At 46.9% G+C, this 26,222-nt stretch overlaps 1 protein-coding gene across 1 annotated transcript in view; it reads left to right on the top strand.

Annotated features, from left to right (window-relative positions):
• ONECUT2 (one cut homeobox 2) overlaps positions 1-22,114 on the top strand; it is a 23,707-nt gene extending 1,593 nt beyond the window's left edge. The window contains exons 2-3 of the mRNA XM_021380506.1: positions 2-280; positions 13,988-22,114. Of these exons, the coding sequence (XP_021236181.1) occupies positions 2-280; positions 13,988-14,274 (566 nt within the window). The 3' untranslated portion in view covers positions 14,275-22,114. The remainder of the gene's footprint in view (position 1; positions 281-13,987) is intronic.

The raw sequence follows: 26,222 nt of genomic DNA, 5'->3' as shown, positions 1-26,222 counted from the left end.
GCCCGCGACCGCCCGCCCGCCGCCGCCCCCGCGCAGCAGCTGGAGGAGATCAACACTAAGGAGGTGGCCCAGAGGATCACGGCGGAGCTGAAGCGCTACAGCATCCCCCAGGCCATCTTCGCCCAGCGGGTGCTGTGCCGCTCTCAGGGCACCCTCTCGGACTTGCTACGGAACCCTAAGCCTTGGAGTAAACTGAAATCCGGCAGGGAGACCTTCCGGAGGATGTGGAAGTGGCTGCAGGAGCCGGAGTTCCAGAGGATGTCAGCCTTAAGGCTCGCAGGTAGGCTCCGCTCTCCGGGCCCCGTGGTGCTGCCCTGGCTCGGGGCGCTTCCCCGGGAGGTACGGGGGGCAGCCCCGCTCCCTCCTCCCTGCCTCCCTTCCTCCGCCGGCGAGCGTGCCCGATGCCGCCGCCCGGTTCGGGCCGTGCCCCCGGGCCGGGAGACCGACCGGCGGCTTCGGAGGCTGCCGTCCCCGCATTGTCCCGCAGCCGGGCGCGGAAGCTCCGCATTGTTCCGCGCTCGCCCCGCATTGTCCCGCGGCCGGGCGCCCCCTGGCGCGGGCTGCCCGCGCCGCAGCGCTCCATTGTTCTGCGGGGCCGGGGCAGCTGCGGGGAGGCTGCGGAGCTGTTTGTTGCGATAACTCCGCCGCTCTTTCATTTCGATCGGTCCCGATGTGGGGCGACGAATCCTCGCCCGTTCGTGAGCGGCGGGTGAATGCAATGCGGGGCTCCGGAACTCCCCGTGTTCCGAGCCCGCATCGCCCGGCCCCGGCGGCCCCCCGCCGCAGCACGGAGTGGGCCCTTTGGCGCGGAGCCCGGCGCACGCGGCCGCGTCGCCTTCCCAAACAAACGCGTACGTGGATGGAAATCGATGCAGATGATGTTTAGAAGATTAAAAGAGCATTCACGCTGGCAACGGGAACATAAACGCGTGGACCCAGCGTTCATTGATCTGGAACCTGAGCCGGCTCGCTTCCAAGAACATTGCTGCAGCTCGGCCTTCCCAGCACCCCGCTTCCCCCCGTCCCCGGCTACCTCCGTCCCGCCGTCTCGGGGCTGCCCCGGGCTCGACACGGCGGGGTAACGGCGGGCACCAGGAGCCTGTTGTGCGCGGGGAGCGGCGGGCGCCGGCGGGAATTGCCGAGCTCCTGCCGGGCTACGAAGCTCTCCCGCACCGCCGCCCCCGTGCTCCTGGGGGTCGGGGCTCGGGTTTTGAGCTTGCATGGGTTTAGGAAGGGTGGTAAAATACCCCTGACTCCGTTTTTGCTTCGGGCTGTGTCACCCAGATGTGGTCTTGACCATGTTTCTGGTTCTGGTTCTGTTATCACTGCTGGGACTCCGGCACCTTCGGGCTGCATTTCCTTTTGCTCTGGTTTGTTTCGAAACGCGGGCGCTCAGAAAAGCTGCTTGCTCTACTCCTGGCTCCTTCTAACACCGAGCCGCTCCTGGCTCCTGCTCCGTGCGGCCGAGGCTCACGCAATCAGCGGGAACAGCGGCTGCCCGGGCAGTGGGAGCCGTCGCAGCCACGGGTAGGAGAGGGGGGAGGACGGGAAAGACCTTTGCAAATTACTGGCCCCTTCGGGAAATCGATTTTTTATTACCACTTGTGAATATGCAGCCTCATTACCTCGGTGTTTCCTTTCCCTTCCCTTGCTTTCTGAAACCTCTGCGAGCAGAAGTGGAGGTAGGGTTGGCAACCCGCCTGCCCCATGCTCTTCCCATAAGTTTTTCTCAAAATGAACCCAAATGTTCCATCCTGCCAGAGGAAGCCCCTCTCTCAGGGAAGTTCGACCAGGGCGGTGATAATTTTTTGAAGGGCTCCAAAGCCTGGAATGGGGGGTCAGCAGAGGCCATGCCTGAGGCAGAGCGGAGCTGGCCTGTCCTGGTGAGGGGACACTGGCACTGAGACCCCACTCTGCAGCCCAGGAAGCATCATGTGCCTTTGCTGGGCCCTGGGAAGTGAAACAGGGAGAGCACTTCTGGGGACTGCCGTGAATTTGGGAAAACCCCTCTGCTGTGGCTGTGGCTTCACACCTGGCCCCAGCCCCAACACGTGCCCGGCCCAGGGCGGCTGCTGCCAAGGTTGGCAGGGGAAAAGGAGAAGCCTTTCCTGTCCCATGCAGGGTCGGTGAAACCTTTCGCATCAGTCCCATTGATCTGATCTCCCCCCTCCACAGAAGGCACCACATCATGAAAGCCCTGCTCTATAGGCTCACCCTCCTGCCTGCTATATGCTTGGTTACATGGCTGCAGCCAAGGCAGCGGGTGGCTTCCACCCACGATCCAATTGAGAACCAAAGCTGGGGAGCCTGTGGAGAAGAGGGCACAGAGATGATGTGTCCCACTGCCCCACAACCCCACAGTGTGCCTACAGCCCCACAGAGGCCCCCATGGTCCCCAGCCTTCTCTCTGAACTACCCGCCCACACGGAAATGTCCCCGCAGAATCTTTGTTTGCTCTGGCCTGGGTAGGGCAGTCTCTGCATTTCTGCCAGGATAAAAAATATCAATGATCACCAGGTGAGTCAATGCATTTATCAGCACAGGGGGTTCAAAGGGCAGAGTTCAACTGTGGTTCAGGTTAATTGGACACGGAGCCATGTCCTCATGCTTGCGTTGCCTGCAAAGTGCTCAACTGCAGCGTATTATCACCAAATCCGTGGTAGGTAAACACAGGAAGAATGTGATTAAAATAACTCTTGTGCCATATCCTTCTGCATGTTACCACGCTCATGCAGGCTCTGAACGCTGGGTAAGGAGCCCCTGTTGGCCAGTTCTCACTGAACTGTGCGCATCGTGGTGCCAGACCGATCAGCAGAGTGCTTTCTCCGCTTGTTTACATCTGCTTGCTGAATCACGTTATTGATGATTGCACAGTTTTGTACCGAAACACCATCAGTGATTCATCGTCTGACCTTGCCGTGCCCACGTTCTCCCGGTTGCATGGCGGCCAAGCGGCTCCCAGAACGGTAGCAGCCGGCGCGGGGGCACGCAGCGCGGCGTGCCCCCGCGTCCCCCTGAGTGTCCCCGTATGTGTGTCTCCGTGTCCCCTTCTGTGTCCCCATGTGCGCCGCGGCCGCAGAGCTCCGTCAGCACCACGGACAGCGACAGGAGGAACGCGGTGCCCGGGGCTCGCCGGCGCTGTCCGTGGTGCTGAAGGCGGGCGCGCTGTCTGCAGGCAGAGTGCTGCTGCCGGTCTGCCCTCCGTTCTCCACCTGAATTTCCTTCCTCTGGATGTTGAGACTATTTTGTAGTCTGTAGATATGGCTCAAAACTAAGAAGCAATAACGTCTGTATCAGTTCTGTTAAGTATACGTACCGCTATTTCTTAGCATTGAACTAAATATACAGGTACGTAAAGATTATTTGAAAGGTGTTTAGTGACTTGAAATATTAGCAGTTTCTTCAGATATAGATTAGTGGTTGTGTCTGAACAATCTGTGCAGTAAATTGTGTAGCTGAGTGGTAAATCATATCTCTCATGTACCAACTTTCTGAAATAACATCCCGCCCTGTCTTTTTGTTCCTCGCTATTTCTGCAGACACGAAGGGTGTTCCTGCTCTGCGGACACTTGAATGCTATTTTTGTTAGGCAGCAAGATTTTGTGAGCCTCTTGGTCAGCTGACAAAGAAAAATCTGGCCACTTTCATCATTAAATACATTTCTATCTCTTTTTCACCCTACTTTTTAAGTAAGAAGCAATTTGTCTGTAAAGATATGTTACTCACTCTGAAATCTTCTAATCTCTGTTCTTCACTATTTTCTTATTACTTTTTCAGCATGAATTTTTTCCCCTAATATTCCTTGTATATTTCCATTTGACTTGAAAAACAAAACAAAACAAAACTCAAATATTTCTCTGCATTTTAAAAATAACAATTTATTTGTGACAAGGAACTGTAAAGGAGAGAACATTTTTTGCCCAAAGGATTATTTCCCAATAATTTCTCCTCTTTCTTCCCTTGCTCTTTGTAGGGGCATTTTGATTCAAACCTTAAATTTTTGTTTTTCTGCATGGAATGTTCCTGCCATCCAGCCATTGCTAAGGGCTTTGTCATCCCTTGCAAAGCAACCTTTGGATTGGAAGCCAAGCTCTGCAGGAGTGTGGAGCATTAATCTGACAGGGAGAGCAGGGCTGAAAAGGTCTTATGATGCCACCAGTCTGCCCCATTCCTCAAGAATCATCAGTGATGGGGATTTTCTGGCTACCTAGGCCATCTCTCCCAGAGCTTGCAGGTACAAAAATCCTTAATGACTGGCCTTAATCTCCCTTTTTGTCTTTTAAATCCTTTACTTCTCATCTTATCCCCACTAGACAGAGAAAAAAAAATTACTTCCTTTCTTCTGATAGCAATCTGTTTGTATTTAAGACTGCTATCATGGCTCCTGTCTTCTCTACAAAAAGCTCCATCATACTTTGGAGGTGAATATGCAGAGAAAGCATGATGTCTGATGGGACTGATAATACATCTTTTTTTTTCCAAGGTAAAAGATTTTGTATCCAGTCCTATCAATCTTGCAGACTTTTGCATAAAATGCTTTCTGATTTATAGAGGACTTTTGTACACAGAAATCATACAAAACAGACTAATCTCAAATGGGTTTGGTGATAAGATCAACAGGACAACTCACTGATGTTAGATAGAAACTCAATCAAAAAGAAGCTGGAGTGTTTGGGTTTGCTGAACTATAAACTCAAACTGCTCCATTGTGAGGAAGAGGGGATCAAACCACTGCTAAATGCTTCACAGAGGAATTATTAGACAAGCAAGAGAGGCTGGCAGTTTCCCAAAACGCAAATTGTCTCTGGGACCAAAATATCTCTAAGTAAGCAGGGAACATATTTATGAGTAGCGGTGATTTTCCAGCAGATCTCATCTTGTAGTAATGGCCATTTAGAAACACGGGTCTGTGCCGAGGCATTAAGCTTTGGCAAGCAGCACACATCCAAAGAGGGAAAGGAGGAGCATGAGGAAGCTCCCTGGGAGCGATTCCCCTCCTCACCCTGCAGCTTGCCTGTGTTTCTTTGGTGCCCACTTGCTCTTGTACTCAGTGAGAGCCCTGCTGCCCTCCCCATGGTGTAGTCACCCCATGCCTCCCTCTTCTGTCTCTTACATTACATGTGACACTGGCACCGTGCAGCCCTGTGGGTTCAGTGTAAGTTCCCAGAGATTCTCCTTTCCTCCTGGCATCTTATTGCCAGGTTTTCCCTCCACCCTGCCCAGACCTGCTGGGTGCTGCATCTCCCATGTCCCTTGGCCCCTTGCAGGATGCGGCCTTGTGGCTCTGTGATGTCTGTCCAGGGCACACTGCTCTCAGGATGCTGTGGCTTAGTGATGATCTGGGATCCAGGCTTCATGCAGACAAATCTTGTGCCTCCAAGGCCTGCTCCTGCATTTTGTATTAAGCAGTCATTTTCTGGAATGCAAGAAAAACTCAGAGAGCCAGAAGAGAAACTCAGATCTAGCTTTCCCAGAGAAGTCTGTGGAGTTTTGCTCCTTTCCTTTTGGGTTCTTCATCATTGCACCTTGTTGCACAACCATTACAAGTAACAACTTATTACCTGCTTTCTGTCATGAGCCAGAATTTCTGCAAGCAAACTGGTTCGGAATCACAGAGCAAGAGCTCAGATCCATCCATTCCCTCACAGTGGGACCCACAGAGCTCAACCAGTAGGTATGCATCATGCCACATACCCGAGTGGGAGCCATCTGAAGTAATAAGAAGGAAAGAATGAAGATGAGACAGTTCAACCCTCTCTAAGATTTCAGACCTACTCAATTCCCTGCACTGCAAATTCCTGGTGTTTCCTGCACAAGGTGCCTCAGCACTTCTCATTCACACTTGGGAAAGTATCTGAGGGCTGTGATGGGGCATCACAATCAGGTGGAGCTGCACCAGGCGAGCCTTGGTTCCAGCGTTCTGCTCTAGCTAAAATAATGTATACAAGTCCTTGATGCAAGAAAGTGTTTCAATTCATTGGGAACTATCTGGGGATTCAAAGGGGAGCATCTTCAAAACAAGATGAAGCAGTGCTGGAAGGGAAGGACATGCTGACTGCACCTTGCTGCTGGAACACCTGCGCAGTGCTGGGATCAACGGGTGCCTCCTGCAGAGCCTGAGCAGTGGCGGGGAGCAACCACTCCAGGCCTCCCACCAGTGGGCTTCCAGTCCTGTTTTATTTCTCCCAACCACTTCCATGTTAACACGGCCCACCCCTTGGCGAGAGCACCAGTGAGCACATAGGTGCGCAAAGGAGGGGTTTCCTGTTAACGTAGTTGCCATCTGCAGACTGTAGATACCTCTGAACTTTGGCAACAGCAAATCAGGTTTTTAGCCAACATAGATGCCAGGTTCAGGCAATTAAGTTATTGCAAAGATCTGCTCCTCACTCCATGCCTCAGTTTCCCCATGTATGTATATCTATGTGTAATACTCTGCAGACTGCTTTGCTATTAATTATGGAGTTCTTGGCAAAGCACACTGGGCAAAGCAAGCACAGATTACTTGGTGTTTTATGTTCTTCCTTGCTGCAAGTGTCCTGCTCCACATTTGGTGCTGTGAATGCCACCAGTGTGTGTGGATGTGGTGTGGCAGTACTTCTCTTGTGTCTGCTTCGTGTGCTGGAGAGGTGGAACAGGCATGGTGAGGGGGATTTACAGAAGAGCTGGGAAGGGACTTTTTATAAGAGCATGTAGTGACAGAACAAGGAGAAATGGCTTTAAACTGTCAGAGGGTAGATTTAGACTAGATATTAGGAAGAAATTCTTCACTGTGAGGGTGGTGAGACACTGGAACCTGTTGCCCAGAGAGGTCATGAATGCCCCATTCCTGGAAGCATCAAGGCCACAACTTGGTCTGGTGGGAGGTGTCCCTGCCTGTAGCAGGGGGGTTGGAACTGGATAATCTTAAAGGTCCCTTCCAACCCAAACCATTATATGATTCTGTGTGGAAAGGATGGGGCTGCCTTTGAGGCTGTCCTCCTGCACTTGGCCCTGGTGAGGCCACATCTCAAGTTCTGTGTTCAGTGTTGGGCTCCTCACTGCAAGAAAGATATTGAGGCCCTGGAGCATGTCCAGAGAAGGGCAATGAAGCAGTGAAAGTTCTGGAACACAAACATTATGGGGAGTGGCTGAGGGAACTGGGATTGTTCAGTCTGGAAAAGAGGAGGCTCAGAGGAAACCTCATCACTCTACAACTTCCTGAAAGGTTGTAGCGAGGTGGGAGTCAGTCTCTTCTCCCAGGTAACAGTGATAGGATGAGAGGTGATGACCATAAGATGCAGCAGGTGAGGTTCAGGTTGGATATTAGGAATAATTTCTTCTCCAAAAGATCGGTCAGGCACTGGCACAGGCTGCCCAGGGAGGTGGTGCAGTCTCATCCCTAGGGGTGTTCAACAACTGTGGAGATGTGGCACTTGGGCACATGGTCAGTGGGCATGGTGGGGATGGGCTGGGGTTGGACTTGTCTTAGAGGTCTTTTCCAACCTTAATGATTCTATGATTCCATGGTTCTATGATTCTGTGATTCAGGCCCTTGCTCTGTCAGAGGGATGGCTTTTCTGTTGTGGATGCCCCATGGGACCCAGGACCGGATGTCTTGGAATATAGCAGAACACTTATACCCCTACTGGGAAAGCAAGAGCCCATGGGATCAGGGAAGATCCCAAAGGCCCCAGCACTGAGATGAAGCCACAGCATGAGCTGGGTCAGTGTCTCATGAGGCATGGGAGCATGTAAATTCCTGGCTTGAGGAGGGCTCACAATCAGCTCAGAAGCAGCAGCCCACCAGAGATGGGGTCGACTCCAAAGCAGCCCATGGAGATACATGTCCATAGAAGGTTTGGATTTGTACTCCCTCTGCTCCAGCCCCAAACAGGCAGCCCGAGGCTGCTCGACTGCAGCTCACAGCCACCTGCTGACACACGGTGCATTTAAAGTGTGCTGCATGCTCGCTGAGCTCTACTCCTTCTTGCCCCAGAGTGCAATAAATTGGTCTATCCCATCTATTATTTATTATTCTGTATTAATGATGGAAGTATATTACAATGGTACTTAGAGGCCCTTGTCAGAGATCCCACACTGAGACTGGTGTTGCAGTGTTGCACAGAGGAAACAGTCCCTTCCCCATGGGATTTATGGCCCAATTTCAGCTATCCAGTAGATTTACAGGAGGTTTGACACAAATAGCTTGAGACCTGCTACATGCCAGAAGGAATATAAAAGAACAAAGTCTCCAAATCCATTCATCTTTTCTTCCCAAATAGCTGAAGGATGCAAGTCTTAGATGTAGAAAGGTGTTCATCCTGTGGCAGAGCTAAGAGAGAAGAATTAGGGTGAGAACCAGAAAAACAGTCCCAGCAGGAAATAGATGGCTGTGGAGCTGCTCTCAGGGCGTTGCAGGAACCCCTGTATCTGTGCCAGGTGAGCACCTTGCCCTTTCAGGAAGCTTTGGCAAGCAGAAAGCGGCTGCTCTCCTCTGGAAGAACAGGATTAACGCTTTGTGCTGCACCACTCTTTTGTGTGCATCGCCTATTCCTGCCGATGAGTGCCTTCAGAGATGAAAGGAATCAGGCGGGTTTAGCACGTGTATGTGGCAGATGGGAAGGAGCAGATAAAGCGGCGCTGGCTGCACACCCTCACAATGTGATTATTTGCATCTTCATTCAAATTGTTTCTTGTTACATAATGATTTTGTACACAGTGGAGTACTTAACCTAATTTGTATTGATCTCAATTGCTTTCATTTGTGCATACTTAATTCAGAGAGGTAATCAAATTGATTTTTGAGGCCTAGTTTTTAAGAGATTGTAGTAACGCAGATATAGAAGAGGTTGCTTTAAGTGAATCATATTGAAAGAAAACATTTTAAGCCTTTGGAAAACGTTTTGATGGTCATTTCATTGTGTTCAGCTTTACTAGCATAATTAAATTTCCTTCACATTGAATTCTCTTTGAAATCAAATTGAGAAACATTTTTTAGTTCCACCATACAGATAACTTGGTTTGGTTGACTTGGTGCTACACCCATCTGAAACAGCATACGGGAGATCAATATCCGTGGCTTGTCTTTGCAGACAATAGAGAGAAATGACTTACCGTGGATTCAGAGAATATTGCTCTCTGCTTGGATCCTTCTTAACATTTTCTTATCGGTTTTGCAGCTCCTGCGTCACTCTCGCCATTATAATGATGTAAAAACATCATAAAAATGGGGATCTGAAGGTGTGGGTTTCCTTCAGAAACTGCAGGAAACCGGATTCGGAGGTGTTGAAGACAAAGGGATTCTCTTTTCAATGATTATAGACCATAAAGTACAGCCCTGAAAAAATTTCAGGTGTCTGCATTGTCCTCCAAAATCTTTGGTTCAAACCTCATTTCCTGGCTGGTTTATAGAACGAGAGGTAATTGCCTTAAGTTGTGCCAGGAGAGGGTCAGGTTGGACGTTAGGAACAATTTCTTCTCCCAGGGAGTGCTGGGGTCACCGCCCCTGGAGGTGTTCCAGAACTGCGGGGATGTGGCACTTGGGGACACGGTCGGTGGGCATTGGTGGAATGGAGTGGGACTGGGCTTGGGGATCTTAGAGGCCCTGTCCAACTGTAATGGTTCTATGATTCTAAAACCAGAGATCCCTGAGGACATGGCGAGGTTTTTTCGGGGGTTTTGTCTAGGGGCAGAAGCAGGATTTGCACACACGTTCCACAGGACACAAACTCCCCAGGCAGTCCCCTGCCCTGCTTCCAGTGCCCCCAGGAAGGCGGTGCCCCAGGTTTGAAGCCCCAGGAGGAGCTGGCCCCTTGCTGCCTGCCCTCAGCTGCAGCTCTCGGGTGGAGGGGATGCACACATAAATCTCACTTTTCTGGCTGCTTTACTCAGCAGTGGTAATGGCACTGGAGAAGCCGCTGCCATTTGCTAGCAGTTGCTATATATTCATTTTTAATGACTAGAGTTAAATTTCACAATACTTCAGTCTTTATAAACTGAAGTTTTAAAGAAAATGCTTCTCAGCTGCAGTGCTTCCAAGTATTTGCCAGGATTTATTGCTATTCGTAATGCACAGGCTGGCTGGGTTCCTCTCTTATGAGGACGAAAATGGAAAATAAGAGTTATTGTTGCAGATCGTGGGAATATTGTTGCAGGGGAACTATCAGCAGAATCAGAGTAACAATACTCAGAAAAAAATTGAGCTTAATCCAGAAGCTGCGCAGCTCCCAAGAAGCACAACACTCAGACAGAAACAAAAGTGAAAAAATCCCTGCTTGCCTGTAGATGTTTTCAAGCAGACGGGGTTGCACGTGCTGCCCTCCTGCCGTGCATCAGTTGGCATTTCACTGCTTGTGTGGGTCTGTAGCCCCTCACTCACAAGACCATTTGCGTAGGGAACCGCCAGTGCCGTCTGGTGATGGCTTTGGTCTTTGAAGTGCTCAGCACTGGTGCTGTGGGCTTGGGGCTCCCAGGCACGGCTGCGGGCAGGAGCATCACTATCGGGGCATAGCAAAACTGGAAGGAGACTACTGCTGAAAAAGTGTGGTTTCGCAGTTCCCTCTATCAAGCATGATTGGTTGTCGTCACGTATTTTTTATTTATGTTTGCTGGAATGGTAAGTTATGTTCCAGTTTCTGGCCAATGGAGATGTGGGAATAACCAGTAGTGATGCTTCTGTGAATCTTCCTGCTGTGTGCAGCCACAGAGCAGCTATCAGAACATGAGCTGTGCCTGTGGGCTTTTGATGTGTGAGCCTCACAGCAGCGTTCTGCTCTTCAATGCAAATGACCCCTGAAAGCCAAGGGGTTATTGTGAAAAATCATGCAGCGAAGAATTCCAAATGGGCTATAAAAGTTCTTGCTGTTGGTTCATCATCATCACAAACATTTCTGTCTGCGAGCTCAGGTCCTGGGGTATTAATGTAGAAGGAGTACCGACCATTGGAACAAGCTTGTTGCTTCTCTGGCTAATAAGCAGAACGTTCATCTTGTGTTATGCATCAAGTGCAGAATGCAGCTCCAAAACAAATCCCAAGACCCACCTACAGCAAAGAAAAGAAAAATAAAGAAGCTTAAATACAAAACATGTAGCATATAATGTTTAGTTCGGAATTCAGGAGAGGAATTGGGCATCTCAGCAGAGAAACAGGGCACCCCAGCAGACTGGAAGCTGTTCTGCCGTCTCTGATCCTGGATGCTAATGACTGCGGGGGGGTGGAAGTTTGCTCCCCTGGTGACAAACAGAGCGCATTTCACAAATGCAGAACGCTCATGCAGGGGGATGGAGGTGGGTGACATCGCCGCTGTGGCTGTTAACAAAGAGCCACGGCTGACTGCTCTGCTCTCCCTAACTCCAGGATCTAGCAAAATATCCTGGCACATGCTTAACGTCAGGCTTGCAAACACGCTGATCAAAAGCCAGCAAGATATCCTGTATATTTAAAGTCAAACACCTAACTATTTGTCTTCAGGGAGTCTTATTTAGCACTGAAACCTGCGGGGATCTCGGGCGCATTCCAGTTATGTCCTGGTGCCTGCCCTGGCTGCCCGCCCGGCACACTGCTCTGGGTGCTCGGCTTCTGGGTTTCTAAGCAATGCCCTGCTATGTGAGCACGCCCACCTCACTGTTCTGAAGCAGCATTTTTTTAACACTCCCTTAGTTTCACTGCAGGACAATACGTCGCTGATCGAGGACAGAGTGTCCCTCTGTGCGGTCCTATGCAGCTGTGGGATCTCGTGTCACTGTGCCTCTGTTAATGCCTTTGGAATCAGGAGGATTTCCCCTAAGTAAAAATTAAGTAAGGCGGTAACGAGTCTGTCTCAGAGCTCTTCTCATGTTGTTTCTGTATAGAGCATTGTTAGCCTCGTGTGCACAACAGGGATGAGGCTCTGTTTTTCACAGCTATGGCTTTCAATTATTGTTAATTATCTATATTCTCCCATGGAATATGTTCAGTATTAACTGTAGTTAATAAATCAAATTGCTCTTAGAATCAAGATGGCTGCTTCCCTTCCTTCCAGGACTAAAATGTTTTCTTTCTGCAGGCAGGTTTCCTGGCTAATAACTTTATTTTATTAGAGTGCTCACTCCGTTTTTGTCTTCTGATAAATGCATGTCAAGGAAAAACATTTGCCTTTATGGTTCCTTTTCAAGAGCAAACATAACAGTTCAAGGAAAGTATTTACGGAATGCATTGAAAAGCACATCCCTTTGCATTATTTATGATGAGATACCAATAACTGTAATATGCAGAGCATCTCTGGACATAAATTAGTGATGTTAGGAAACACTGGGATCCTCCTCGTGTCCCGGAACCGATCAGGGTCTGAAGCACAAGGGTAGGCACTCACCACCTCCCTGCACGCGGTGCTCCAGACAAAGGCTTGGTGAAACAAGCATGGAGGCATGCAGCTGTCCCAGCTACAGGCTGCTTCTTCAGCTCGGTAAAACATTATCTGTGTTATCTGGGAGCTTAGGGATACAGAGGAACAAAGGGGCAGGAGAAGCAGAAGGGCATGGTGGGTGGCAATTGGACCTGGTGATCCTAGAGGTGTTTTCCTACCTTAACGATTCTGTGATTCTGTGGTTCTACGGTCAGCATAGCCCATAGCATCCAGCACAGCCAGGCTCACTGCAATGCCATGCCCAGGCACACGGTGATGGGTGCAGTGCTGACTTCAGGTTAATCACAGACATTTCCGGACTCTGAACATTACTCTTCTCATCTCACACGCTGGAGCTGCAGATTTATTTAATATGGCTGCTTAAAAGTCTGTCCACTTCCCAATTCACTCCCCTCATTGTGTCCCAGCACATTACCTAATCATGTCAACATACGGATTTTTTTTATCTTGCTGCTTTGCGTAGGCAGCCTTATCAGTCTATTTTTAAATCTGGATGTGCCGTGGCAGTGGTATCGGTTTCAGCACTTGATGTTCTCCCTGTGCTAATAAATACGGATCAGCTATTAATACCGATTTTTCTGAGACCCATTAGCATTGCTTGGCACAGCGAGTGCCTGTCTGTCGGACGGGCGATTGTGTGGGTGCTCCTGGCTGGCTGCAGCCTTCATCCGGGGATGGGCATCCCAAGACAGGCATCTGGGAATGGGCACCCCAGAATGGGCACCCCAAGATGGGCACCCCAAGATGGGCACCTGGGGAAGGGGAACAAAGGAACAAGCAACCCAGGACAGATACCCCAGGATGGGCACCTGGGAATAGGCATCCCAGAATGGGGACTCTAGGATGGGCACAGCAGGGGACCACCAGAAAGAGACTGCAGACAGAGAGAGACAGGGAACAGAGCCCAGGGATGTGGACAAGGCTGGGGCTAAAGCCTTAGGGAGGTGGGGAAACAGAACAAGGCGTTGCTGGTGAGGTGTGACTGCACACGGTCAGGTATGTAGTGCTGGTTTCAGCAACGCTTCCAAGCTTTGTGAAAAATGAAATAACTGCTGCTTAAGGCTCCACTGTTAAGCAGCAATGGAATAGGGTGCGTAGTCGTGCTGCTCCCAGTCCCACTGTGGCAGTGTGTGGTGCCCAGGAGAGGGCAGCCCCCCAGCAGCGGGGTGGCTCCTTCTCCTGCACGGATCTGAGGTTCCACCTTTGGCGTTGTGCCCACGGTCATTTTTTTTTTGTAAGCAGGCACTGAAATGGCAAAGCCAAGAAAGCACCGACAGTCCCGAAACGTGGACGAAATGTTCATTCTGAATGTAGTGATGTCAGCTTCCAATTGTACCCTCTCTGCGTGCGGGTGTGTCATAGCAATTACCCTGGCGGTACGCATTACGGAATGGTGGCTGTGCAGGTTCCTTAAGGAGCAGCAGCTGGGAGCTGTTACATGCTGTGGCACGTGGGAAGTGTTGCAGAGTCGATGCTTTCCTTCGTGTGATGCGGGAGGGCTGCGGGCCGTGCCCGGCTCCCTCGGTGTGGGTCAGGGCTGCTCTGGCGGGTGCACGCTGACCTTCTGTTTCTCTCTGTCTCCCACCCCCTCCTTCCCCAAGCGTGCAAACGTAAAGAGCAGGAACCAAACAAAGAAAGGAACAACTCCCAGAAGAAATCCCGCCTGGTTTTCACTGACCTCCAGCGCCGAACGCTTTTCGCCATCTTCAAGGAGAACAAGCGCCCGTCCAAAGAAATGCAGATCACCATCTCCCAGCAGCTGGGCCTGGAGCTCACCACTGTCAGCAACTTCTTCATGAACGCCCGGCGGCGCAGCCTGGAGAAGTGGCAGGACGACCTGAGCACCGGGGGCTCCTCCTCGGCCCCCAGCACCTGTACCAAAGCGTAACTGCGCGAGCCGCCAAGCGGCGCGGGCGCGGGTGGGGCCCTTCACTGGTGACTTGAAAGCACAATCCTCCTGGATCGTCCTGGCCTGGCTGCAAGGAGAGGACACTGTACGGCTTTTAGTCAGTTGAGAAGGCGCAAGTGAAGAAGGAACCTCTTTCTCTGTAACACTACGCTCAGGACAGGCGAAGCAGGTCTGAAGGAAGAGCCGTTGGTGAGGCGAGTTCCGCGCCGGAACGGAGCACAAGGCTGACACCGAGACGCCAAGGAGGCCGAGAACCTGTTTTCGAATCTCAGGCATGGTTTTGTTGAGTGTTCTAGGGGAAAAAAAAAAAAAAGATCAAATTTATGTTTTTCTTTCTTTCTTTCTTTTTTTAATTTATTTTTATTTCTTTTGTTTTGTCAGTGAGTATAGCTTGGATCAGAAAAAAATCAGTTCACTTGAGCTCAAAGTGTCAAGCACAAAGACAATAGCTATAGAAATAGGTACGATTCTGGACTCACTACAGCCGTTATTTTGAGATGCATTCTAATTTACAAAGATGATAGTGAAAAAGTACATGACTACACAAGTCTCAAGCACAGTTTGCAGTTTGTCACAAATTCTGTGTTTGTACATGATGCAGATGCACACTCAGGAGGTCAATTTAACTGCTACAGTACATGCAAACACAAAATTTTGAAAGATCTAGGGTTTTTTTTAGGTCATTAAGAAGTCCTTTTCAGTTGCCAGGAATCTATTTTCTCCTTTGTAGTCTCATCATTACTGAAACACATTTAGCACTTGATGCTTTTTTGTTCAATTTTTTCAAAATCCTTATAGGAATGTTATGGTCCTTTCAAGCAGGAAAAAAAAAAACAAACCACAAACAAGCCCTTCAAATGTCATTGACCATTTTAGATGTGCCACATACGACTTAAAAACGCCATCGAAATCCATCACACTTTAAGTTCTTTTTGTCCACCAGTTCATCAAACCTGACGAGAACGCAGCACACCAAAGAGACAGGATTACTGCAAGCCAAAGATATTTGTAACTCGCCTTTTTCTTTCCGCCATCGTTAGCGTGGTCGTTGTTTTCGAGATCAGAAAGCCTCACAAACACCGAACAGTTTGTAAATCTCTCACGGTCATTTGCTGCACCAGAAAGTGAACGCTGACCAAAACACGTGCGCAAAGTCCCGAGCGGCGCGGCCACTCCGTGTGCATCCTTACCAGTGAATGGCCCCTGTGAAAGCAAGCCAAACGCTGTAATGCTTCGTTAGAGACACTTGAGACTTTTTTATGTACTACTTAATCGAAACCAAAGAAACGTTTTCTGCACCTACTTCTTCTGCAACAAACTGTTCCATGGAATGAATAAAAGGAAAAGAAAAAAAAAAAAAAAAACAACCAAGGAAGCACGTCAGGAAGCAAACAAGTGACACACTGTGTTTTGACAGACATGTGGGACATTTTAGGAAGCAGATTTCAAAGAAAGGGTTGGCAAGAACAAAAACAAAGTAAAGCCGGTATGATTGCTGCTTCATTTGACAACTCAGTCATCTTAAAGTTGAAGATTGTCTTTAATTTGTGCCTATGCAGTTTTTTTCAAAAGAACAAGGAACAGGGCAACCAAAACCTCAACAGCTACAATACCAAAGATGAGGATTCTCACAACTGTTATTTCAGTTCATTATGTCTTCTTGCACGACTAAGATGTGTATAGCACCATTGATCTGTGGAAAGGTAATCAATTCTGTTTCTTTGAGCAACACAATGGGTGAGTTTATTTATGTTTTTCCTGTGTCTACCCCACGTGGAATCTCTCTGCGAGTTGCACGGACTCCAAGTGTAAGATGTCGGGATACTTAACTGGGATTGTATGAACAATGTTTCAGCTGGATATTGCTTGTTCTGTCAGGTCTCTTGTATGTTTAGAGCTTCTGTGTGTGAAACCAGTTGAATAGCCTAGACCCCCTTTCTCACACCCAGGGATAACACTTGCAATGTATGTACCAAATTATTTACTTTTAAGTAGTGAGCACCATTACAGCCCAGCTCGTTAGGATCAGAACCTGATCTGATCTGTAACTGAGGTTTCAGCGGTTCACATGGCAGTTTGCTAATTTGTTTGGACGTGTTCTGTTCCTTGGGCAAAGTCACAGTGATCCAAATCGTGACATGCAGACTTAGATCCAAATTTGCGAGCAGAGCAATAATGCCCTGTGTATCACTCTGCTCCATCCCAACATTTAAATGAAAGCTTCTTTTTCACTTCTTTGCAAAACTACAACAATCATTTTCCACTTTTTACATTAAAAAAAAAAATTAAAACTTAAAAGACCTTGTCTGCCCAGGACAGGAGAGTTTTCTGCAAAGTAAATTCAGGATCCTCACAGCAACCAAGCTGACAACACGTCCCAGCTCTGGAAATCAAAACTTCCTCAAAAGTGGATTTCCCAGGCTGATGGAACACCGTTCCAAACCATTCCAAGGAGCCTCCTAATCAGCCACGGTGTAAAGCTGAAACAAACAGTGCAGGTCTGGGTGCTGCGCGCCAATGCCACTGGGTGCTGAGATGCTGTGGTTGTATTCTACGTTCAGCTTTGCTCACATCTAAGGGGCTCCATGCACACCAGCCTCTACATGCACATTCTGAGTGTGGCATTGACTTTAAGGGGAATTTCTTGTTCTGAAAGCGTTTTACTGCATTTCACAGCAGTGTTATGCAATGCTGTTTTTTGTGTCACTTTTTTTTATTCTGTTCCATGATGCCTTTGTAACTACACAAAGAATGGTCAGACACACCACTGGTAGAAACCCAGAATGCCATTTCCTACCTTCCCTAACCTCACTGCAATCACAAGGCAGAGAAGTGTGTTTCCCACCAGAGAGAAGCGTGCATAGCGGTCGGTGTCCCTGCTGCAGACAAAAGAACCTGTCAGTCACCTCCAGTGAGGAGCATGCACACACTGACAGCTTTGCCTCCTGCATACCACACACCTGAGAGGCAAAGAGGAGCATATCTCACAGTGTTCATGAGCAAAAACCTTTTTATGTCTGCTCGGAGTTCATCCAACAGTTTTGACAAAGTAAGTACAGATCAAATAGCACTTATAAAAGAATGTATCTTCAGTGAAATAATTAATTTTCTCCAAGCTCTGGAAGTCCTTGTTATGCAATTTTATGGCTTAAATTCTTGCTTTGATCTTTCAAATGTCGACACTGGAAACAACATAGTTAAGCTGATGGAGTGGCGCTGAGGATGACATTATTGTCCATTCAACAGTACTTGGCTAGCAGAACATGTGAGCCTTCTCTGTGCTGGTGATTGCAAGTATAACCGAGTTCATCATTTCCCTCATATTTGTCAAAACTCATTTTCATATGAAAATATCGCTGCATGTTTTATCCCTGCTTCTTTCATGGCCCTATGTTATGTCTCCCATTTCACTCTCAACTACCGCAGGCTTCTGCGTAGCAGCTGACTCAGAAGAGGAGTATCGATAGCATATGCTGTGGGTAGATATATTTGTATGTACACATATGAACAAAATATAGAGTATATATTTACTATATATATGTATACAGTTATATATACTGTAATATATACTATATTCTGTTCATACTAAAAAACCTCATATAGATATGTTACGTTTATATACCATATATTTATGAATCTGTATAGCTGTGTAATGTAACTTGTTCCTTTTATTTATTCTAACATGAGAGACTACTATGTACGGACAGTATCCCAGCATCTTCCTTGCCGTGTGCTTGGAGTTACTATCATTGGCACATCCAAGATGAATTCAACTTTCAAGAAACCTTGGATATTGTTAAATCACCTGTGAAGGAACAAAGAATGTGCTTGATTACTTCGGTTGAATAGCTTTATTCTGGATCTCTCTTAACTAAAGCTAAATCCAAAGACCTGAGAAGGACTCAACCAGCAAACTACTCTCAATCCTGCGTAAGGGAATAGGGACCTCCTCTTCCTAAACAAGATATGGTATTGACATGGTATTGGAAAGAGTGTGCTAACATTGAAAAAAAAAAACACAATGATTTTCTTGCTTGTCATGATACCTACAGATTTTTAAGACATGGGGAAAGTTTATACTTGGCCTCCTTTATATTTATGAAGGGGAATGTTTATTGTTGTTTTTTTTAATTGAAAGCTTAAAATGATTTTATTTTTTTCCTGACAGTTGTAGGTTTTAACTTAATATATTACCTATCAATAATGTAATTTATTTAACTTAGTCTTAGAGTAGGTTCTGAAATATCTGTTCAGTCCAAATCCCACCTATTTTCATTTTATCTTTAAAGTTCAGTGGGACTTCTGCCTGAAAACAGGATCAGGGTCAGGTGTTAGTTGTTTGTAACTATCTAATTCAGCCATCTGTTAATTTGGGTTAATTTTCCTTATTTGTCCATTTTACTGTTGTAGTGCATCAGAGATGCCAGCCTACGTTAGTAGATACACTTAAAAGTTAGTTTAGCTTCCTAAAGCAGCCAAGTTCTGTTACAGGCAGGAGGAAAATTACGAGTTACACAAAACATGAATCTAATTTTAGCTTCTTCTTTTAATTGATTTTAATCGTTAAATATCAAAATTTAAATTATTTAAGTTAATCTCGTCTGATGAGAAAGTGTGATGTATATTATGGCACACAAAGCCTTCATAATATATTTATTTAACTTATTCATCATCATCCCAGGATTCCCTTGTATAGTTTTTGTTTTTTATTTTGAATTACTTTTAAAGCACTACAGATAATTTTCTGTCTGAAAACAGAGCAAATTTTGAGGACAAGCAATGAATATTCAACCTAAAACTGTGCATTCAGAAACAACAGGAAAAAGAGACACTGAGATACTTCGCCTGAACTTTGTGGCTTCTTAAAACTTAAGCTGGGGGAAAAATAATCCATGCCAAGCAAAAAGAGAGAAACCCTTAACCTAGCTGCTTCCAAGAATGAACTTCTGTGTGTGTGAAAAAGAGAAAAAAGAAAAAAAAAGGAAAAAAGAAAAAAAGAAAAAACCTTTCTATTTCTAGTGAGAACCAAAGAGGCTACCTCACTGACTTTTTCCATTTGTAATTTTAATCGTGTTGATGATACCAAAGATACCAAAGATTTCTTTCTCTGTGCGGTCTGCATTTTGCTTGTGCTCTTTTATAGTTTTAACTTTTCTCTCCTACTTACAGTAATGTACAGCTGCAACTCAGATACCCCAAAGAAATACTTCTGGTGGAAGCTGCTAATTCTGAAGACAGCATTTTCTTTGTTTTCCTTGTGCCCTTCTGACAGCCAAAAAAGTCCGAGACCATCACCCCCTGCACCCCACCAGAGCCCAGTGGCCAGAGCACTTGTGTTGAGCCAGGGGTGGATCTGGGTGGTGTTTCCAGCCCAGCCCTTGGTGCAAGGCTGCAGGCTGCTGCGTGGATAAAGGGGTGGGATTCCTCTACTGAGTTCCAGACAGAGAAAATAAGCATCAAATCCCGTGCTCAAACGAAGCTTTGGGCACAGGGAAGAAAAAGTCCTGTCCATTCTTATACATTCTGTAGATGCCAGCGGCAGGCAAGGGGCATGATGAGGGAGGGCTCATGCAGGTACGGTGAGGCAAAGCCCATCACCCCATGTCAGCCCATGTCACCTTGTGTCACCCCATATATCCCTGCGTCAGCCCATGTCACCCATGTCACACCATATCAGGATCCATCACGGAGATGGAGGGTGAACCTCATGAGCCGTATTTTCTTGACATATTTCTTATATGTCCTTGAGAGCTGACTGAGTTAATCAAGCTTGTAAACAAATGCTTAAATTCTTTTAAAGTCAGTAAGATTAAGTATTTGCTGAAATCTTTTGCTGGATCAGGTTGTCTAAGGAGATGCAGCATCACCCAACTTAATGCCTTGTGTCAGCTCTCCTAGTGAGCACTGCATATGTCCTTCACTCAACCTGGAACAAGTTTTTGCCATGCTTACACCATTGTTTTTTACATAATGCAGTGTGGTTCTGAACTGATGTTTCAGAGAAACTGACATATAAATGCAGTTGGCCCCCTGTGTTTTTCCAGTTTCAATGGATTTATTTCTTCACCTTTCAAGAGAAGATATGTCTCCGAGTCACCGCATGGTGCCCTTTGTCATGCCATGTCACCTCATGTTGCCCCATGTCACCCTGCCTGGCCACTGGGGGAATGATGCCTGCCAGGTATGGACCACTCTGGTTCCACACCAGGGCAGCTGCATCCCAGGAGAGGCACTGGGCTTCTGGGAGCCCTGCAGGCAAGGGACATGGCAACAGCTTCTCACTCCTGATACTTCTTTGTTGTTGTTTACAGTTTCCATATGAAAATCAAGTAATTATTCTTCTCAAGTTAGCCATGAAACAAAGCTCACTAAGCTCTATTCATATCATGTTCCTAAGTGATTACTTAAACTTGGCTGCTTGGGAAATAAGTGTTGCACATTCCTTTTTGTTCCTTGTATCCCATTCATAGGATTGCATGCAGCTCTCTGGGGTGCCAGGCCCACCTCATCCATCACTTGTACCCTCATGCAGCCCCCACCACCTCCTGCTGCTAGCAGAGCCCACACCCCACTAAGAGCCAGAGGAAGGGCTGCGTTGGCTGGCAGATGGGGTGGGGAGAGGAACCCCTTGCCCAGGTCTCAGGCTGGGCCCTGCCCTGAGATGTGTGTATGCCACACTAGGCCACACTAGCCTGCAGTGGGCTGCAGTAGGCCTCACTAGGCTGCACTAGGCCATGCTAGGCTGCAGTGGGCTACAGTAGGCCACACTAGGCCGCACTAGGCCGCAGGGGATCTGGCCTCCCACTGGGGATCCAGAGCAACAAGGTGCCAATGGCTCAACACAAGTTCCACTTACATTAAATGTTGCCTTTTATTTTGTATTTCACCTTCAAGACTGTATTGGACAAAAGAGGGACTTGTCAAATGTGCTTTTTATATCTCTGTGTATTCCTTCAGTAGAAAGCTATAACAGTTCTCAGGATGCCTTCCCGGTGCAGAGGAGTCGCCGGTCCTGTGCGAGGTGACCCCTCCACGCCGTGCCCTCTTGCCATACCCTGTACAGAAGGGTTGGGGATCGGATGGACATAGAAGATGCTCAGAGTTGGCAGGTTCCTCTTAACAGTAACTGCGTTTCTTACCAGACACATGCTTTACTTGGAAAGTGTAACATTACCACGGGACGAGTGCCTTGCTTGAACCAAAGCAACGATTTTGCCAGTCTAGACCTCTCTGTGCTTTTTTTTTTTATTCTTCCTGTGAATACCTCAGCTTCAACTGGGCCGCCATATCGTACCTGGTGGGCTTATTGTACTGTGGTGCTTTGCAATGCAACTCTGCAAAGAACAACTTGTAATAATACCAAAGGCTCCCTTCCCCTCCCCTCTCCCCTCCTCTCTCCTTTCTCCTCCCCTCCCTTCCCCCCTCTCCTCTCCCCTCCTCTCTTACTCTTCCCCTTCCCTTTCCTCATCCCCCTCCCCCTCTCTTCCTCCTTCCCCTTCCTCTTCTGCTTCCCCTTCTGCTCTCCTCTTTTCTACTTCTTCATGGTTCCAAAGCTTTAATATAAACCTGGGCATGTTGGCAACGCAGACCGTGCAATCCCTTACCGAATTTTCTCAGATATACCTCATAGATAATAGTTGTTTAGAGTAATGTTATTATAGCGTATGTAATAAATTATTCACTGTTTCTTTTTGGTAACTGTGATCTAAAAAAAGAAAAAAAAAAAGCTTTATACGTTTTAGGTTGTGCTTTTGTAATAGACAAAAAAGGTGCGCTTAAAAATGTATGTCAGTCTTTCTTCCCGTTGGATTTTTTTTTGTTAATTATGGATTGAGGAAAAGTTGCAGAATGAGCCCAAAGTTTACAGTTTCATATTTTGCTGAAGAAACAATCTGTGTTAATTTGCTCTGTTGAAAAAAAAAAAAAAAAAAGAAAAAAAAAGATTATTTTCTACATTTGTGCTACTTGGTCTGAACAGCGAATTGTTCTGTGTTACCGTGTAGTTTTATAATTAGCAATTGCCAATCAGTGCTATCATTTTTATGCATGAGACAAAAACTTCTTAGCAGTGTGATGCATCGTGGTTCTTAATGGCAACTTCTTTTCTTAAATTTGAAAATAGATCTTTTGGTTTAATGGTATTTATTTATGCATGGGAGCCTGTTATCTGTTAGCAGTCGTGGAGCAGTCGTGTATACATTTAAACTGCGAAAACGTGCACAGTTTTGCCTCGTACAATGAAGTACTGATAAATACCAATGTTTAGATCTGAGCTACTTGTGTTTGGAATGAAACCAACTCAAACTGAGTCCCAGTTAAATTCAATTGTTATTTGAGGAGAATCTGACCGTCCGGCAGTTTTGCCCAGCCAATTTGTAAGGCAGTCATTAAAAAACACATTGCACTGACAGCGGAGCCAGCTGTGCATCTTCTCTGGAAAAAAAGCAGTTCCTTTGGCTTTATGGACAAGCTGAGGCTGGGTGTGGGCTTCCCATGGGCACTGTTGCTCCCATTGGGTCCCCACTGCCACCCTCCCTTGGTGAGCATTGGTCACAGTGCTCTGTGCCCCACTCAAGCCACCCTACCTGCCATTGGTGAGTGTTGCTCTCGGGAGCTCCCACTTTTAGGGATTCACTGTCCTTTACACCTGGGTCCAGATGTTCACATGACCCTAATTCACCAATGATGCTATGCATAAAGCCAAATCAACTCCTGAGTACACTTTACTTTGCATAGAAGAGTGCAACTTAGGGAATAGGAAGTACGAAAGTCGCAGTCTTCTAATGAGACATCTGGAGTTAATGTCTGTAGGGTGTTTATATTGTCTGTCATTAAGGGTATATTAGAGATGTGCTTCCATTAGTGCAAAGAAACATATTTTTATTTGGCCTTATAAAGTAGACTGTGATAACGAAAGCTTTGTAATATAGTCTGTTTATTTTTTTTTTCTTATTTATCTGCCAAAGACAGTAACGGATACAAGAATTTTAAACAGTTTTTTTTTTTTTTTTTTTTGTAAGACAGTTAATGATTGTAATAGCATTTAATCTTCCAAAAAGCTTTATATGTTCTTCCGCAATAAGCAGAATCAGTATTTGTTTCAGTAAACCCACCCCACGCTACCAGACCCCAGCAACTCGCACGCGGCACAGTACTTGCACTGCTCCACATTAATTCTCGTGCATTGTTCAGTCCAGAGGAACGAGGGCTGTGTGAGACAATGGCAGTGGGCGCTGCTGTGCTCAGCAGTAGGCAGTCCAGCTTACCAAAATTTTCCAAGGTACTTGTTATTATGAAATTTAAGGTATATTTTATTATGCCATTTTATGTCCTTTTTTAACTTTGTGGAAGGTGATATGTTGAACTGAGTGTAAGCTGAGTTTTTCAGACAAATAAAGTAGCTAAAGAGTGAATGTTATTTTATCATTAAAGGGTTTTTACTCAATGATTTGTGCCAATAGATGTCCTTTATCCTAATGACAAGTACTACATTGTTTTAAATTTTTTATTTATAGCTATTGATGTAAAACCCACACGCCCATATTATTTGCCAAAGTTCAATAAAAGAGGAAAACAACCCTTGTGCTTCCTTGTGCACTGAGCTGTCCCCATTTGTTCCAGGCACTCTCACGGTGAGCAACGGGGGCCCTCCTGCAGGTGCAGGTCAGAGCGTGCAGGGCCCCTGTCCTGAACACATCCTGACCACCCTGTGCTGAAGCCAGGGGCAGGGCAAGGACAGGCCAAAGGTGCATGGGAAAAAGCTGGCACATCCATCTGGGAATGCAGCTTGTGTTGCTAAAGCCAGATGTGATTTATAATGGAGTAAGGAAAAAAACAAGGTATGAAGAAAAGCAACTCAGTGATCTCACAGATGATTTCTCAAAGGATTGTTAGGAAACCTTTCCCAGGCCACATTCCACAAAGATTGCCCAGTGCATTCACCTGTATTCCTCCTGGTCATCATGCGTGGCAAGGTGTACCCACACTGCCTGCAGCACCTAGGTCCTTGCAGGACAGGGGGCTGGAGCTGGCGTATGAGTAGTTAAAGTCTTTTGTAAGGAAAAAACATAAGACATACATCCCATAGCTATGTTGACTGGCTGAAAATGAAGCAGCACAGTACGTGGTAGCTCCATAGCTCTTTAGAAGGGTTCTTTTGCAGTGGAACATTCATTTTTGCTCCAGCTATGGACAAATCTTTCTCTCTCATAATAAGAAGCTCAAATGCAAAAAGAAACCCAAAACAAAACAACAACAACAATAAAAAAACAACCAACAAGAAAAAGCACTTCCCTATTTCTATCTCTTTAAAAGCAAATGAACAAACAAAACAAAACCAAGCACAGCATAAGGATGGCACTTCCTTCCTTACCCTTTCGGCTGCACTGCGCCTTGCCCTGAGCACCTTTTGGTTTATTACCTTGCATCCAACCTTAATGCTGATTCTTAACCTTGCAGTTAATGGAATCACAGAAAAATTCATTTTCATACTCATTCTCTTCCTATTCCTCTCCTGATGCTGTGAGCTGGGGTCTGCCACTAATTAAATTCATTAATTAAATTCAGTCAAGTCCTTGCAAAGGGTGGCCACCAGTGTTAGATGCTGGCTGCTCACTGCCTGAAGTCCGGGCAGTGTTTTGTTGCCCTTGGTCCTGGGCACTTTAAAACTTCTGCTAACTCCCAGCCCCTTTGGCAATCCAGCTGGGCATTAGGAAGATGCCTATTTGCTGTGCAGTCAGCACAGCATCATCACTTTCCCACTCTGGTGTCTGCCCTCCATGCTGCTGACACTGGATTCATTCTATTTGCATCACCGTCATTAAAAGTCAGTGCTATACAGTTTGTAATTAATGTTAAATAACTGCATTAATTCACCTACGGTGGATTGCAGTTCAGCTGTCCTCTATGCCAAGATAAACATGGACTTTCTCAGAAGGCACTTCAGTCCCTCTTACACAAAGTTGACAATAAATACAGACCATAAAATATCAGAACCATAGAATGGCTTGGGTTGTGTTGTGCGGATCCTTTAAGATCAAAGAACCATAGAATGACAGAATGGGTTGGATTGGAAGGGTTCTTAAAGATCACATAACCATGGAATGGTTGGGCTGGGAGGGACCCCAGAGCCCTCCAGTCCCACTCCTGCTGTGGGCTGGCTGCCCCACCAGCTCAGGCTGCCCAGGGCCCATCCATGGCCTCATGCACCTCCAGGAATGGGGCACCACAGCTCTGGGCAGCACTGCCAAGGCCTCACCACCTTCTGGGTAAGGAATTTCCTCCCTACATCTGACCTAAATCTCACCTCTTTTAGCTTAAACTTATTTCCCCTTGTCCTGATGCTCTGGGGCTAGCAGGCTCGGAAGATGGTTTCTGTTAACAGCAACATCATGCCCACACCTGGGCATGGGGGGGGGCTGGGTAGGGGCAAGAACACTGATAGCAAAAAATAAAATAAAGTGACTGCAGTGAAACTAAGGCAGCCCACAGCAGGTCATTCCCATTTCGTTGTGGGACCGTGACCCTGGGAATGCCTTTTCCAAGCACTTGACAAGAGCCACAGTGGGCAACATGGGGACACTGTGGGCAGCATCGGAAGGTCAGTGCCCAGCTGGATACAGCTGGGTCAGTGCACACAGAGAGGGATGTGAGGGCTGTGCTGCAGGAGGAACTTGCTGGGATGATGCCACACATGGATAAAACCTCAGTGAGCGACTCAAGGGCCCATCTGAAAACAGCATAATGGCAGGAAGCCATAATATATTAAACCAGAAGATTAAAACAAACAAGGGCATTTTGGATCAGATTACACACTGCTTTCCTCACGTCTGACAGCAGAAGAAATGAAAGGCAGTAAAAGACAATCGGAGACCATAACGGTCTGATAGTTTGGCCATAAAAGTGCTGTGGGAGTGCCGCGCCCGGGA

This window comes from Numida meleagris, chromosome Z, assembly GCF_002078875.1.
Source record: "Numida meleagris isolate 19003 breed g44 Domestic line chromosome Z, NumMel1.0, whole genome shotgun sequence".
Classification (NCBI taxonomy): Eukaryota; Metazoa; Chordata; class Aves; order Galliformes; family Numididae; genus Numida; species Numida meleagris.
The sequence above is the reverse complement of the archived record's forward strand: the minus strand, read 5'-3'. Positions and strand labels throughout refer to the sequence as shown.